Genomic DNA, 18,094 nt, shown 5'->3' on the forward strand with positions numbered 1-18,094 from the left:
CTCAGACAGCCTCAGAAAATCCTGTCGCATGACTTTGCTCTGAAGCACCGTGACAGAAAACCGTACGGTCTAGATAAATTTCGAAAACATTTTACCGGAGCAGACAGGCGTATCAATGTCAGGACCGATTTTGATACTAATCGTGCGATATTTGTGGGCGTGATGGCGATTTCAAAAATGATTTGGGTTGAAAAAGTTGTCTTCATCTCTCACTCTAAGCAGCCAGAAACGCACTCTAACTTGAGCAAAAATGAGAAAGTTTGGGTCGCTTAGAGGCAAATTGTGGACAAACCGTAACTGGTATCGACGAGCCGTCTTCACTTTCGAAGAGATCACAGACGTATCTACAAAATGAAATTTGAATGGCATTTCTAGGTGAATTTGTGACGACACAGCAAATCCTCAAAAATAGGGTATTTCTAGGATTTTTCCCATTGAGTTATAATGGGGTTTTTTTCGCAGTTTTTTGCGAATTATGTCGCCACGTTAAGCCCAAATCCCACCAAAAATAATAGCTCCAATGGCGTGAATTTTCTGCACGTTTTGATACCTCATTTGTAGGTGTGCACCCAGCGGTATGAGCCGCATTAACGGTTACGGAAGAAAAATAAAGAATAATACTTAAAGAGACGCTTCTCTCCGACAATAGTAATAGGTTCCTGCCATTGCTTTGCATGGCAGGCCCCAACTAGAAAATTTCGGAAGAAATTTAGCTGGGGCCTGCCAAGGCGCGCCCGTGGGGTTTTGGGCCCGGCGTCGTCGCGCCACAAATCGGCGTCGACGCTAAAGAACGCCGCGACGTGATCAGTGGCACGCGGAGAACCGCAAGAACGTTAAGTGAGGCGGACGTGCACCATTCGGTACGATTTAAAATTTTCTCAAGGCTTTTATTTTGGAAGTTTTGTTAAACTTCATTTCAAAGGGCCAAACTAATCCCATGCGTAATAGTCCTTGGGTTAAAATAGTTATATAATGCTGAAAACAGCAATTACATGATGTAAAAATATTCAAGGCTTTTATTTTGAAATTATTATTATGCTCCATTTCAAAGTTCCAAACTAATCCCATGTGTAACAGTGCTTTGGATGAAAAAGTCATATACGGCCAAAAAGAGCAATTACATGATGTAAAAATATTCAAGGCTTTTATTTTGAAATTATTATTATGCTCCATTTTAAAGTTCCGAACGAATCCCATGTGTAACAGTGCTTTGGATGAAAAAGTCATACAAAGCCAAAAAGAGCAAAGACCTGATGTAAAAATATTCAAGGCTTTTATTTTGAAATTATTATTATGCTTAATTTTAAAGTTCCGAACTAATCACATGTGTAACAGTGCTTTGGATGAAAAAGTCATACAAAGACAAAAACAGCAATTGCATGATGTAAAAATATTCAAGGCTTTTATTTTGAAATTATTATTATGCTCCATTTTAAAGTTCCGAACTAATCCCATGTGTAACATTGCTTTGGATGAAAAAGTCAAATAAAGGCAAAAACAGCAATTACGTCATGTAAAAATATTCAGGGCTTTTATTGTGAAATTTTCAGTATGCTTAATTTTAAAGTTCCAAAGTAATCCCATGTGTAACAGTGCTTTGGATGAAAAAGTCACATAAAGCCAAAAACAGCAATTACCTGATGTAAAAATATTCAAGGCTTTTATTTTGAAATTTTCAGTATGCTTAATTTTAAAGTTCCAAAGTAATCCCATGTGTAACAGTGCTTTGGATGAAAAAGTCACATAAAGCCAAAAACAGCAATTACCTGATGTAAAAATATTCAAGGCTTTTATTTTGAAATTTTCAGTATGCTTAATTTTAAAGTTCCAAACTAATCCCATGTGTAACAGTGCTTTGGATGAAAAAGTCACATAAAGCCAAAAACAGCAATTACCTGATGTAAAAATATTCAAGGCTTTTATTTTGAAATTATTATTATGCTCCATTTTAAAGTTCCGAACTAATCCCATGTGTAACATTGCTTTGGATGAAAAAGTCATATACGGCCAAAAAGAGCAATTACGTCATGTAAAATATTCAAGGCTTTTATTTTGAAATTTTCAGTATGCTTAATTTTAAAGTTTAAAACTAATCCCATGTGTAACAGTTACTGAGTTAAATCAGTTATATACAGCCGATAGCAGCAGGTAGTTCTAAAGGCCAGTTCTCAGTCCTGATCTGTTTCAACTGAGGGTAGATAGAACTACAGTGATGCGTTTTTGTAGTCCTAATGAGCAGCCAATAGCCTCTTGAGTTCCGTTGCTATGGTAAATAATGGTCTCAGCAGGTGTGAGCTGTGAGCTGTGAGCTCTCAAACACACAAGTGTGTTTGAGCAAACACACTTTACTGAAAAAAAGCATTGGAAACAAATCCTTCTTGTTCGGGAACCGTAATACATATTCGAAAAGCGTTTTAAGCGTATGACAGTTCAATGTGTCTTCTGCGATAGTCCCGAGATTCATATCTGTACCTCACTCAGAGCATTTACAGTGATGAGAGAAAGAAATGTTGTGCCCAGATATGAACCGAGATGGGCTGTCCCTCTAATTTGAAGAAAAATGAGAAACTTTGGGTCGCTTAGAGGCAAATTGTGGACAAACCGTAACTGGTATCGACGAGCCGTCTTCACTTTCGAAGAGATCACAGACGTATCTACAAAATGAAATTTGAATGGCATTTCTAGGTGAATTTGTGACGACACAGCAAATCCTCAAAAATAGGGTATTTCTAGGATTTTTCCCATTGAGTTATAATGGGGTTTTTTTCGTAGTTTTTTGCGAATTATGTCGCCACGTTAAGCCCAAATCCCACCACAAGTAATAGCTCCAATGGCGTGAATTTTCTGCACGTTTTGATACCTCATTTGTAGGTGTGCACCCAGCGGTACGAGCCGCATTAACGGTTACGGAAGAATAAAGAATATTAAAGAGACGCTTCTCTCCGACAATAGTAATAGGTTCCTGCCATTGCTTTGCATGGCAGGCCCCAATAAAGAAACACTTTCTCCGACAATAGCAATAGGTTCCTGCCATTGCTTTGCATGGCAGGCCCCAATTAATTAAAAAGTTCTCCAAATTGTCAAAAAAGGACCTAAGCACCAAACCAAAGACTTTTATCATTCAGTTTTCGTTTTAAAAAAATCATGCAAATGGAAATGACTGAGCTTGTTTTAATTTATCATGCGATTAATTGATTTATTGATTATTATAACAGGCCTAACGATGGCTACATGGTCTGGTCAGTTTGTGAACACAGAGGGAGGTGGTTAAGACTTTATAGTTGGTGTTTAGGAATTGTTAATGTTTTATAATAACATAATTATCTTGTCATATGAAATTTCTTGTCAAGTTTAAACATTTTTTAACTCAAATAATGCTTGATTCCTGCCGCAGCGCCTCTACTATCGAGTTTTTCTGGGGGAAGTCATGAATTTCTGTTCAAAATATAATTTTTTTGTTTTTTGTTAATCTGATGTATTTTTCTGAGGCAACAAATTCTGAGTTTTTATTCTCCGTACAAGAAATAAAGACTTTGAATATTTCTCTCGGTGTTTGATGAATGAAATGAGGGACAAAAATGAGGGACAAAATTTCACAATCCTGCATTTCTTTTGGATGTTTCTGTAAATGTCTGACAGTTGGAGGTAACTCTCTTCTGTCTTTTATTTTGATATATTTTTCCAGCCTTACATAAACTTCTGAGTGCCGCTTTGCACAGGCAGAGTAACTCGCTTTGGAAACAATATTTGCACTTGAAACAAACGCATGAAAATGGGTAAAAGTCGCGCAGAGAGTCAGCAGTTTGTTCTTCAGAGAAACAGAGAGGGAGGAAGTAAGGGTAAAATCTGTGAGAAACGGAGGAGATAATACACTAAGCTGAGGGAAATGGATGTAAACACACACACACACACACACACACACACACACAGAGACAGAGTCAGGTCTGCTTCAGTAATCCTGAGCACAAAGATGAGCAGAGTTCTGACATCAGCACCTCTTAAAGGACGCTGTGTGTGCCTCAGTGTGTGTTTCAGCGTATGTTTGTGTTAAAACCATTTTCTCTGCTTCTTAGTCCAAAAGCTTAAAACGGCAGGATGATGTCATGCTCTGACACACACACGGTGGCTCCGCCGCTCCGCCGCTCCGCTCAGAACATCCTCCCGCGCTTCATTTACTCAGCCGCTCCCCGAGCTTTCAGCCGCAACACCAACACAAGCCGGGTTTACCCAGCTGGTGCCGACGGTCCAGACTGAACGGCAGAACCAGATCCGACATCAGATATTAAAAAATAAAAACTATAAACATAAACTATAAAGTAGATAACAATGAAAGAAATGGATGGATGGATGGATGGATGGATGGATGGATGGATGGATGGATGGATGGATGGATGGATGGATGGATGGATGGATGGATGGATGGATGGATGGATGGATGGATGGATGGATGGATGGATGGATGATCAGTCAATATTGATTATTGGCCATATAATCCAAATTAATATCAGATATTGATACCGGCCCAAATGTTCATATCTGTGCATCTAAAGAAAGGAACCAAGGACTTAAAATGGTCTAGTCAAAGTTCATATCTCAACCAAGCTGTTGAAGATGAGAAACACAGAAGATCATTTACTGTTAGAAAATAAACATTTATGTCCAGAAATCCTCTTTAGGCTCCATTTTCTGAGTCGCTCTGATCCATCAACCTCGAAGAAATCAGGCTAACAAAACGACCCCAGAGAGTAAACAGAGCTTCCCTTTTAATAAAACCTGAGACAAACACAAAATGGAAACAAAAAAAATCACTGATACAAAGTGGTTGGTGAGCAGCAGGAAGATCATGTCAACAGAAAAGAAGCACACAGACTTTGTCCTCAGAATATTTATCGTCTAATTTGAATTCCTGATCCAAACTCAGGGGATAAATTTGACTAATTAACATGACAAAACTCCTGTTTCAACATCTGCAGCTGCCATTTTGTCTCCACTTTGAATTCCCTCTTTTCTTTTAACTCGTGTTCAGCCTGAATTCCTCATCAGCTGTGCAGTAAACCCTGCTGAGAGGACGGCCGACATCAGGACGACATGAGGCGGGACAAATAAAGCTCATTTCAAACATGTTGCCGCTGTGCTGTTTTCGTTTCCTTATGAATTAATAATAAAAACTATATATAATAAATCCAAAATTCACCATAAAACTATAAAGTAAAAAAATAAACGATGGACGGATGGCTAAATCAAAGGTAAAATGGACGGATGGATGAACTAATGCATTTTAACTTCAGTTGAATTCCTTATCAGCTGATATCAGCTAACACCAGGCTAATATCACACTGACATAAGGCTAACAGCAGGCTAAAGTCAGGCTGACATCACACTGACATCAGGCTAACATCAGGCTAAAGTCAGGCTGACGTCACACTGACATCAGGCTATCGTCAGCCTAACATCAGGCTAAGATCCGGCTAAGATCAGCCTAAAATCAGGCTGACACCAGGTTGACATCATGGTAACATCAGGCAAACATCACACTGACGTCAGGCTAACACCAGCCCAACACCAGGCTAACATCAGGCTGACATAAGGCCATGACGCTGACATCACACTGACATCATGCTAACATCAGGCTAACATCACACTGACATCAGGCCAATATAACACTGACATCACACTGACATTAGCGTAAAATGAGGCTGACATAATGCTAACATCAGGCTAACATAACGCTAACATCAGGGTGACATTAGCGTAACACCAGGCTAACATCAGGATAACATAACGCTAACATCAGGCAGAAAATCAGGGTGACATTAGCGTAACACCAGGCTAACATAAGGCTGACATCAGGGTGACATTAGCGTAACACCAGGCTGACAACATGCTAACATCAGGCTAACATAAGGCTAACATCAGGGTGACATCAGCGTAACACCAGGCTAACATCAGGCTGTACAGATGAATCTGATTTCCTACATGCTCCGGCTCCGTAGCGCAGCGCTTCACCGGCTTTCTTTTGGTTTCCTGATCAATTATTTACCCATTCTCTATTTTTACTCTCCTGCTTGTGGCTGGAGGTTCCAGCCTCTGTGTTTGTGTCTCCGGCTGTTGGGGGAGTGAAGTGGCTGGAAGGTAAACACATCCAGAGTGCATCATCACCTCCGCAGGATCTCCACACACAGGTTTAACATCGCTACTGTAAATTTAAGCTGTATCTCCGTCTGGAGGCTCAAACTGGGCCGGGCCGGCGCTCGACCCCATGATGGATCATCTGCCAACTATTTCTGGAGCTAATTAGGCTGAAACTTTTATGTAAAACGTCTGGATCCGATAGAAGAGGAGAGAAATTCTCATCTTCATCTGGAAAAAAAACTAACAAATTGCCATTTTCTGTTTAATAAATGACAAACTTAAACGGGATTTATGGGATTTTTGCTTTTGTCTTTGTAATTTCCCTATTTTACCATTTAAAAATCAAAGTTTTCCTAAAGGAAAACCAATTCTGATGAATCAAGATTGGTTCATTTAACTTTATTCTCGTACAACTGTTTTTTTTGTAAGATTACGACTTTATTGCGGTAATAATAACACTTTATTCTCACAATATTTCCACTATATTGTTGTATGACTGCATTTTTGAGGCATTATAACTTCATTCTCGTAATGAAAAATAAAAAGTATCAGTCTGGCTCTAACATTATGCCGTGGAATCGACCTGAATTCAGATAATTAAAAGCTGTAAAACACGCTTGTGAAACAAGATGGCCGCCCTGGGAATGCTGACATAGTTTGGTGGAAAAAAAAAAAAAAGTTTTTCCAAAAATTTATATCTTTATAAACCAAAAATTTTGTTAATCTATAAAACCATTTTCTTCCTACTGGTTTCAGGCTCGTTACTCCAGAAAAACTGTAATTTTTCTAGTATCACAACTTTATTCCAGCAATATTAACACTGTATTCTCTCATTATTTTGACTTATCGCATGACTGTATTTTTTGTAATATTACGGCTTTATTCTCATAATTAAAAATGAAAAATTGTAGCCTCAACTTAATATTATGTAAAAGAACTGAATTCAAATAAATACAAGCTATAAAACACAGTTGTGAAACAAGATGGCCGCCATGGGAGTGCCATAGTTTCCATTGATGTTGGTGTAAAAAAATTCCAGGTTTTCCAAGAAATCAATTCTTCAAAAACCAAAAATTCATTTAATCAATAGAACTGATTTATCTCTGGCGGTTGCAGGCTCATTACTCCAGGAAAACTCCAACTATTAAACCCCAAAATGCATCTGCAGTGTGTAAAAACGACGGCCTTCACTGCACCACAGCTTTGCATTCTTCTCACACTTCCAGTCCTCTGTTTTCTTTCAGTCTGTAGATAACATCTCTCAGCCTTGCAACTGTAAAGCAATCTTCTGTCGTAAACTCTGCAGCTTTAATGAACCGATCGATAAGAAGAAGCAAAACAAATTAATCTTTTATTGGCGGTCAGATAAAAGAAAATGCTGAATCTGTCATGTTTGGTTCTGAATGACTCAAGGTTGGCTTCCTCCCTGAGGAAGTTATAATCCATACCCAAGTCTCTTTCCTTAAATAGGCACTCTGAAAATAAACAGCTTTTCCTGCCACTTAATGCACAATTAAGACGTTCATTGTTAATTATCTTTGTTGAGTTTTATGTTGTTGAAATGAAGTCAATACAATTTAAAACCATATTTGTTTCAGGAGCTGTGATGACCAGTCTGTGGGGTTCAGACCTCATAAATAAGAGCTAAAAATGGTTTGCTGAATGTGACAAGTGGAATAAATTACATTCGTGTTTTTGGTTTGACCACAACGCGACGTCCATCACGATGATGGACGACTTGTTTTCTGCTTCATCTGAACAGATTTAACAAGCACTAATGAGTCATAAAGTGGGCGTACTCAGCTGGACTTTACTTCAATAGCAGAAAAATACTTTCTAAAAGTAAGTCAGCAGTAAGTCAAAGTAAACATTTTAGTAAAATGCATGTTTTTAAGAAAGAAAACGTTACTTAGCTAGATCTGTCAAAAACTGAAATAAAACAACAGCTTTCATATTAAAGATTTTCCATGTTACGTTTTATATAACATGTGGGTTAAAACTTGGAAACTTGTGGGTAAAAATTTGGGAACGTGTAGGTGAAAATTCAGAAAATGGGGGCTGAATGTGGGAATGTGGGTTACATTTTAAAACGATGGGTTCAAGTTTGTAAACGTGGGATAAAATATAGAAACTTGTGGATTAAAATTTAGAAACATGAGTAAAAATGTGGAAACTTGTGGGTTGAAATTTGGATATTCAAGGGTTAAAATTTAGAAACGCAAGCTAAAATTTGGAAATGTCACTTAAAATGTGGAAGCTTGAGTGTTAAAATGTGGAAACTTGTGGGTTAAAATGTGGAAACTTGTAGGTTAAAATGTGGAAACTTGTGGGTTAAAATGTGGAAACTTGTGGGTTAAAATGTGGAAACTTGTGGGTTAAAATGTGGAAGCTTGTAGGTTAAAATGTGGAAACTTGTGGGTTAAAATGGGGAAACTTGTGGGTTAAAATGTGGAAACTTGTGGGTTAAAATGTGGAAACTTGTGGGTTAAAATGGGGAAACTTGTGGGTTAAAATGTGGAAACTTGTGGGTTAAAATGTGGAAACTTGTAGGTTAAAATGTGGAAACTTGTGGGTTAAAATGTGGAAGCTTGTGGGTTAAAATGTGGAAGCTTGTGGTCTCCCAATATTTGTGGACCATGCTTACAGCTCAGGTTAAGAAGAAACCAGCCAACTGTAATGAAACTCCACCACTTCTGGAAAAAAGTCTGGTCCAAATTTCAGCCAGAATTATGTCCACCATAAATTCAAATTTGTGCACCTAACACTTGATTGCAGCTACGCGTCAATCAGGCATAACATTATGACCACTGGGGAGTGAAGCTCACTTAACTCCTTTTCACTGCACCTGTTTTTGCTTTCAGATCATTTACAACTCTTTGGAACATTTTGTTTACATGCCTACTATTAGTAACTTTTTGCCTTTATAAGCTCACACAGGAAGAATGCTGACACGGTTAAAGACGGAAAACCGATGATGATCCTTTCCGAAACTAAAACGTGTTAAAACATTACGGCTTCTTCTGTCAATATTTAATTCAAACCAACAGATTTCACCTCCGGGCGAACCAAGAGGCTGCCGCCTGCCGCTCTCAGCCCGGTGAAGGTGGTCGTTACACGGACACCAAGGGCAGACTCTCCGGCTGACCCACCGGTGGTCCAGAACGGGCTAGCTTGTTAGCAGCCCTGCTAACCTGCCAGCTCGTTAACCGGTCACCGGTGATCACCAACACGTTATAGCGCACAGCATAAGAAAAATTAATAAGAAAAAAAAATCACGGGGACGTCACTGCGCGTGAGATTAGCACGAGATATCTCAGAGGCACGCGCACACATTCACGGTGTCAAGTTTCACTAATTAAAAAAAAAAGAAAACACACCCAGCCAATACCAAGCTGCACGAGCGGTTCTACTGATAATTACCGCGCGCGCGCGCAGCACCACAAACACACACGCGCCAGGAGACGCACGCTCACCGGTCCGTGTGGCAGTGAACACGCACGGTCCAGTCCGGGTCCGCTCTTACCTCCTTCCTGGTCCGGTTGGAGACAGGCCGGAATGTTCTTCTTCCAGCCGGGCATGATGCACCTCAGGGCGGTTAGGGAGTCCAGGGCGGCCCGCTAGCAGTCACACACCAACAGCAGCGGCGGCGGGGACAGCAACATGGCTAGTTAGCCGTAGCTTCAACTGCTTCACCTCCCTCTCTCTCCTCCTCCCACTCCTCCTCTTGGTCTCTCTACCCCCTCCCTCTCCTGTAACTCTATCCCTCGAGCCTCTGTGGTCTCCGGGGGAGCACGAGAGAGAGGGTGACGTGATGACCGTGAAGGAGAGCGGGGCGGACGGTTTGTGAAGCCGCCAGCTCCGCGGTCTGCTCCGTTATCTCCACAGATGGAGCTCGGACTGGTCCAAATTAACTCTCCATTTACCGGGCTGGCTGTCAACTGGTTTCACAACACCGCTGTGCACGCGCATCATTCATTCGTGGCAGGATCAGGAGAGAGGATGGAGATCGATGCAAAGATAAACGTAGCACGTTTCCGTCCTTTAACTACTTTAAAACAAACTTACACACTGTGTAAAATGTAAATATTCAAATCAGTTCGCTCTAGTTTTATTATAATGTAATGATCAATAATTCTCCAGGTGTTTTGACTTTTCACTGTTTCAGTTAACTTTTTGCTTCAGACAGTAGCATAAAACGTGACTCTGCATTATATGCAAGGCATAGGGGCGCTGAGCTTGGGGGGGCGCCAGAAAATGGAGAAGAAGTTATTTCTAGGTGGGATTTTCTGTATTTAACAGCACTCAAAAAGTATGTAGTTGCACCCCCATCTCCAAACCGATGGGGTCTGTTCTGACTGTTTATCATAAAAAAGACTCCTAAGCTCTTTTGGATGAACCAGTGTTGTTGTGTCTAGACTCCAGCAGGTTTCTGTCCTATTTAAAGCATCAAATTGAGACAGTAATTGCTCCCCAGAATCTTGGGGGTACATAAATCTCTTTAACACCTTAGCAACAACAGTTTCCTGCAGTCCGTGGGAGTTTGAGCCAGGCAAACACCCAAACTACATAAGTAATGTTTTTTTTAAGTACGACCCAAACCGAACCTTTGCCCCAACCATTCAATGATCCTGAGTGGGCCAGCTCACTGGGAAATGTCTCGGTGCTCCCAACGGCCAGTCCAACCCTGGACAGATGGATGGATGGCTTCTGTGTATTTAAATATCTGACCTGGTTTAACATCTGTAGCTTAGGCGCTAATTACATGTAAATTATGAGTATTTTTGGAGCAAAACTTGGAGTCCCCCAAACAATGTCCCACCTGTTTCAACAACTGAAACTGAAACCTTTGTGTTTTCCGCCAGGTAAACCAGTGTATGACTCTAAGTTTTTATTATTTGATTAGTAATATTATATATGATATGTGTTTAACTCTAAATCTTGGTTCAACATTTGCTGGTAAGTGTTTCATAAATAAAATCTATATTTTATATAAATAAAAAGTTATTATTGTTGGCTAATGTTGTTATGAAAAGCAGTGTAGAAGTATCGTCACCGTCCTAAAATATTTTTTTCCTAAGTAATTCCTAAATAAAAAAAGAAAATCACCACCTTTCTTTTCAAAATATGTTTTAGGCAACAAAAAATCACTTTTAGCAAAAAATAACCTTTGCTATTAATTTAGGAAGGTGATGACGTGACTTTCATTCCTTTAAAAGATTGTTTTCATGCAGCTTAATGGAAAAAAATATATATACTAATTATGCAGACATGTTCACACTCATCTCTGCTAATAACCATAATTGTGTGTTTATTCATTTATGAAAGCATGAGGAGAATTATATCAGTGATTTATATCTCAGAACTTATGAAATTTCTCACTAATGTGTCATTATGAAGCTTTAGGAAAGAAACAAAACTTGCATGCAAATATTAGCTGTTTGTAATAATAACCATCATATTAGCACTTTAGGGCAGCTTACGCTTTTAAAATATAAAACTAAACAGTGACTAAAATATGTATTTCACACAATACTTGCAGCAGTTTTCTTGCTCTGTTTTTTTCCACCCAGCTGAGGCTGTTTTGATAAAATACAGTATAGATTAGATTAAATGTCAGTATCTGTTACAACTCAGCGTGTGTTTTCCACACACGATGTAGGGAGATAAAATACGCAGATCCAAGAAGACACAATGCTGTTTGAAGATGCGACGCTAATGAATCTGCAGAGACCACACACACAAAGCTGCACAGCGGCATCTGAAGTCTGGATCCTGTCCGGACTCGCCTCGGAGGAATTCAGCCTCCAGCTCCACTCAGCTGGGAATTAAAGGGCCATTCTGCCAAAAAAGACGCCTCTTAAAGGCAACGTATAGAAGAAATGGAAATAAGTATGAAAGAATCACAGCTTTGTTTCTGTTTTAGGTTCAAATTTCGTTATGCTGAAAAAAGAAAACAAGTGATACAATTTAATTTTAAAAAGTTAAAAGCAATCAAACTAAGTTTATCCAAGTAAATATATTAAATGTAATAAGTTGTCATGTTAAATAAATTAAGTTTGACAAACTGAATTTGATAACATGTAACAAACACTGCAAAAACTAAATATCTTACCAAGTATTTTTGGTCCTGTTTCTACTGAACATTTGACATAAAACAAAACTTAAAGTTACTTACAAATAACCTTCAAGCAAAATATGTGAACTTGTCAAAAAATCCTTAATACTGATGAAAAAGTACATATTCCATTAGCAGTTTATTTCACGTATAACATTGGAAAAATGTCTTGTTATAAGTGAAATAATCTGCCAATGGAACAAGTATTATTTGTTAATAATGAAATAAACAATTATAGTGATAATTAAGGTTATGTTCATTTTTAGTGAACTCATTAGATTTCCTGTGTTTCTAAGAGTCAAAATCCAGAAAATAGTTAAATATTTACAACAAACAAAGTTTGTTATACTTAATTTTTTTATTGAAAACTCTTCAAGTTAAAGTAAAATTGAAGTGCGTTATGGAGATAAAGCAAAGCTGGAGCCTGCATGAGTAATCAAACTAAAGATTAATTAATAATTAGAGTCGCTGTCAGAGCTACTAGCCAGATATCCAGCATATAAACTAATAAACATATACATATAATAAAATCAGTAAAGATGAAAACCTGCTCAGTGTATCAGTCTAAACAGAAATCCTGTTGAAACCATCCTCTGTGGTTCCTCAGAGAGGTATTCAAATCTTTAGTAAGCAGCTTTAAGGTTTGATTGTGAAACACTGAGTGAATAAAATCAGTTTAAATAAGTTTTCTCAGATTAGAAGAAGAAAATGATCCGTTAACTCAAGTTTTATTGATAAATAAAATTCAACATCATCAGCGTGACAAGTTCTCCATCATTCCAGATGATACTTCCCAAAGAACAGATGTGGTCCTAATCTAAACCCCTGTGGAACACCATAAGGAATTTGAATAAGCTTGGAAAACATGTTTTTGATGTACAGTAACTGGGAATAAAACTTAAACCAATGTGAGCATCTTTTGTTCCGATTTGTTCAAATCTTTGCATTAAGAGCTCGTCTTCATAGAGTCGCAAATTAATTAACGTTTTATAGATAAAATAGTAAATTTTTTTCATTTCATATAACCAAATACTGGAGTTGTTTAAATCCTCCATCATGTAAACCGTGATCTTCAGCTCAGAATTAGCTAAAAATAAGTTTCTTAAAGCAGAAAAAGTCACCATTGTGTCTGCAGTGGACTGGATCTGATGGTTTGACAGGAGGAGGAAACCAAAACCCCCACTGGATCAAAACAAACAAATAAAAACACCATATTGTTCGCAACGGCGACAGTGATTAACTGACAGCCTTCACTGTGACAAGCATCCATCTTTGCTCCCAGCAGAGTTTTCCAGAGATGGATGGGGGGAGAGAGAGCAGGAAAAGACCCAGTGAAGTGGAAGAATGGGTCTCTGCAGGCTACGAGACAAAAAGCAGAGAATGACCTCAATATGAACAGAAATACAGACAGAGACATGTGACTGTCTCACAGGGAATCCACGCAATTTGACTGCCCTTCAGAATAAGAGTGGAATTAATGGCATGTAAATCCTCCCCAGTCAGTAAAACACAGGTGGGTTCACCTTAAACTGGGACGTGTGTTCTTGTGACAGCATAAAATAGACTGGACTCTCTGGTTTAGTAATCACTTGGTTCAGAACTAACTAGCTCAGAGGGATTCTTTGTGTCTACAGGTAACAGAAGTCATATGTGGGGTACCTCAAGGTTTGATCCTGGGGTCCCTTATATTTAAGAGCTACTTGCTCCCGCTAGCTGAAGTTATAAAAAGCAATGTGATTAGTAACCAGATGATACTCAGCTCTACTGTACAATGTCACAGGGTGACTCTGAACCCGTCCGAACACTGAGCAGGAAGTGCCATAACTTTCTCTGGATGAACAGAAACTGAAGTCATTATCTTTCAACCAAAAGAGCAGCAGTCAAGAGTCAGCAGAGCTTCAGTTATTATTACAGCTGGAAACTAGAGATCAGGCCCAAAATCTGGGTGTAGTAATGAACTACTGAACCTTCAGAGTCACAGAAAGACGGTTACAAAGTCAGCCTTCTATCGCCTGAAGAACATTTTCAAGATTAAAGAGCTAATGTCCCAGAAAGATCTAAAGAAACTCCATGTGTTTCTCTTTAGTCGCATTAATCAGTGCAACCGTGTCTTCACAGGTCTGCCTTTAAAAAATCATTCATATCCAGAATGCTGCTGCTGGAGTTCTGACGAAAACCAGGAAGATAGAGCACATCACCCAGTGCTAAGGTCCTTCCACTGTAGCTCAGAGAATAGGCTTTAAAAAACCTCTGTTAGTTTATAAATCACTGAATGGCCTAGCACCAAAATACTGACATGTCTGGACATTAAGAGACACATAAAAACAATTACAAAGTTAGGCTTCCATCACATTTAAGATCTGCTGTTGTTGTCTCACCCTTTCAGACCTCTCAGATCTTCTGGTTCTGGTCTGCACTTCGTCCAGAACCAGAACCAAACATGGAGAAGCAGCATTCAGCTTCTATGCATCACAAGTCTGGAACAAACTTCCAGAAAACTGCAAAACTGCCAAAACATAGAGTTCCTTTAAGTCAACATTAAAAACCCACCTATTTGGAGTTGCCTTTGATTATCACTAACTGGGACGCTGATCAACATATCTGATGTATATCTGCTGATTGATTAAATGTAATGTTTATTGATTGTTTCATAGTTACTGTGTTATGTTTTTATGTTATAAAGCGCTTTGAGCTGCTTGTTGCTGAAAAATGCTATACAAATAAACTTGACTTGACTTTAAATGTCTGCTGGATTTTTCCATTAACAGGGTTAGCATGGAGCCTCTTTCCTGCACAGTAAAGTCTGTAAAAGTAACTCTGTCTCTTGATTTGGACCACCAGCTGTTGATGGATACATTTTCTGGATGTTCCTGATGTTTAGCCTCTTCTTGACATTTCTCCAGATTCCCTGAGCAGTTTAATAAGATTTGACATAATAGGAAAATATCCAAATCCTTTTCCTTCTGTTTCTGAGCAGTCGCCAAAAAGCCAGATTAAATACGGCTGATGAAATAAAACCTAAAATATTTATTAGTTTTAAGATTTTAGCTCCCTTAAATCTCTTGGTATTTTCTTTTATTTTTTAATAGTGATGATTTTAAGCTTTGTATGTTTTATCCAAAATGCATTGAAATCTAATCAGGGTCTGTTTTTTGGAGAAATTATTTTCTTTTGTTGGAGTCTTTTATGAATTTGTTTAACTAAATAAAATAATGTATTTTTTCTGCAGCTTTGAACACACTACTATTACAATTTGATTCAATTTATAATTATTTAATTTAACTTTACACAAAGAATAAAAATGGAACAGAATCACTTTCGTTGCTAATTTCTGACTTTCCTAGTTTTAAATAATAATAGATGCTGGGAGGAAAGCAATAAAGAAAACATAACATAGACAGTAACTAATGAAGCCAACATTTAAGGTGTAAAAATTCATAACATTTGTAAAATTTGTTATTTTGGTGAGGATTGAAGTTAATAAAAGCATAAAACTTCTGAAGAAAATCTTCTGAACTCTTTAAACAAGCTTTTTGTGTCGAAGAGAACCAGAAATCTCTTGCGTCCAGTTTCTCCATCTTCGCCCTGAACATTTTGACTCATTAGATGACATCCTTTTGTGTACGGTTACCATGGTTTCAGGTGTTATTCTCGTCCATGGCGAGGGAAACGGAAAGGACTCGGTGTCAGTGTCCTTCTGGTCTGTGGTGACACGACAGACGCTTCACATCTCTGCAAATATCCACCCGCGGTTCTCATCTCCAAACTCCGCCACGTCCAACAAAATCCTGTTTAATGTCTGGGAAGATAATTACAGTGACTCATCCAGGCTTGATTTTCCCCTCGTCTTCATCAAACAACTAATGAGAGCAGAATGACTGAAAAATAATCCTCTTCTTAACACCTCCATCATATTATTTAGCTTCTTAATTTCGTTCCTGACAGGAATCTGAAGGAGTGTTTGTGATGCAGCTGCAGCCAAATTTCAGAGATTATTGCCAGCTGCTGTTGAAGCCTTAACACAAAGTCATGTGCAAACATTAGCACAGGTATAGTAGATGGATACACCTACACTGGAATCACAGCCTGCATATGTCAGCAGCTGCATTATGTGTCAACATGGAGAGCGCCCGGGGGTTCGTCAACATCCCACGCCGCTGATCTGTGACTCATCACACGTTTAAACGTCTGTCCTTTCTGAGGAGCCTCATTCACATAAAGCCAAACTTAACCTTGAAGCGAACCAACTTCCACATCCAGTCTAATTTAAACCTTAACTTTTTGTAATTTCAGTTTGGTTTCATCTGAACATAAAACTTAAAACCAACCATAAGCAAACACAGAGGCAATCCAAACTTTCTTTATCACAACCTAGTTTAGATCTCATCTGAAAACCAGAACATTTCTTAAGGATGTTCTGCTGAGTCATTGGTTGCTATGGTGATTCCCAGCATTACTGGGGGAAAAGAGGGAGGGGCGGAACACACATCATTACCATGGTAACCGCTAACTGGAAAGTTAGTTGCACTAACCCTAAAGCTCTAATCACAAAGCACTACACCAACACGGTATTTAGCAGAAGCTAATGCTAATATGCTAATGCTAACTTCAATTCAAATTCTATCTGCTCTTGAAAGACTGCAACCCTCAACAACCAATTAAAATTTGAGATTATATTTCATGTATTTGATAATGCTCTTAGATGTTGTGTTTATATTTATATTTTGTTCTCTACTATCTTGAGTTTTATTTTGATATGAATATGAAGAGGGGAAATGGAATCACTTCAAAATAAGAGCATGAATATAAATGTTTAATATAGTGTGTTGAAAATGTTCCGAAATGTGATTTTTGTACACAGTTACACCTTTAGTGACAATTTGAAGCAAACTTATACTGAATGTAAACCTTAAATCCATTCATAAACAAGAAAACCTCAAAGTCACCATGATTTAATGACCTGGATATTTGTGTCATAATGATTACCTCAAACAAATCCATTCCTAAATCTAACCTAATAAAATGCTTACCAAAACTTTCCCTGAGTCTTATGTGGATAAAACTTTTGAGAAAGATTTTTTTAAATCACAGATTTAAGCAAGAGAACTACCGCTTGATCATCTTAATTTTTACCTTAATGTAGACTTTAATAAATTATATTCAAAACATAGGCTTCACTATCACTAGATTTGACGTGAAATATTGTCCCAAATTACTTTTAAACCTAACTTTTAACTTGATATAAACAAAAACCTCCATACATACACCATCTCAATGTAAGTGAAACTTTTTCTCCTCCAAACCTAAACCAAAGAGGTCTATGAAATGTTAAAATGTTCTTTTTTTTAGGGTTTTATTTCCCTCTGCAACGGGAACATGACTGTCCGAAGGAATTTATGTCTCTGCAACATGACTAATACAGGTGCACACTAACACCCACAGCATGAACAGCATCCCTAATTTGTCTCCTGCAGCTACAAATCCACTGTGGATGTGTGTTTGTGATGAATCATTTCTGAGCCGAGAATAATGTCCTAAATAAATAAATCTGCACACACAGAAAGCTGCAGCGTCTCTCTGCAGCTGTATTTGATTTTCTTTCTGTTTACTGATCCGGTGCGCGACAGACGCTCTCATTGATGACATTTTCTATGACTACACCTGCTGCAGAGAGGTTAGGGGCACTGATTGGCTGCGCTAAACAGTGGATTAATAAAGCAGAAAACTGCATTCAAACAGCTGCAGATTAAGGTCATATAATAAATGGTATCATTCTGGTGCTTAAACCAGAACCCCGGCTGCCTTAATCATTAAAACACGTTTGGTTCTTCATGCACAATGTGTGAC

General features: G+C 38.4%; 1 protein-coding gene across 2 annotated transcripts in view; it reads right to left on the minus strand.

Annotated features, from left to right (window-relative positions):
* Positions 1-18,094, minus strand: part of grip1 (glutamate receptor interacting protein 1) — a 76,638-nt gene that overhangs the window by 56,184 nt on the left and 2,360 nt on the right. The window contains exon 1 of one of the 2 annotated variants that reach the window (XM_023350275.1): positions 9,656-10,025. The exons of the other annotated variant lie outside the window; for it this stretch is intronic. Within the exon in view, the coding sequence (XP_023206043.1) occupies positions 9,656-9,710 (55 nt within the window). The 5' untranslated portion in view covers positions 9,711-10,025. Of the gene's footprint in view, positions 1-9,655; positions 10,026-18,094 lie in introns of those variants that run through there. 2 annotated transcript variants of the gene reach the window in all.

Source organism: Xiphophorus maculatus, chromosome 17 (assembly GCF_002775205.1).
Source record: "Xiphophorus maculatus strain JP 163 A chromosome 17, X_maculatus-5.0-male, whole genome shotgun sequence".
Classification (NCBI taxonomy): Eukaryota; Metazoa; Chordata; class Actinopteri; order Cyprinodontiformes; family Poeciliidae; genus Xiphophorus; species Xiphophorus maculatus.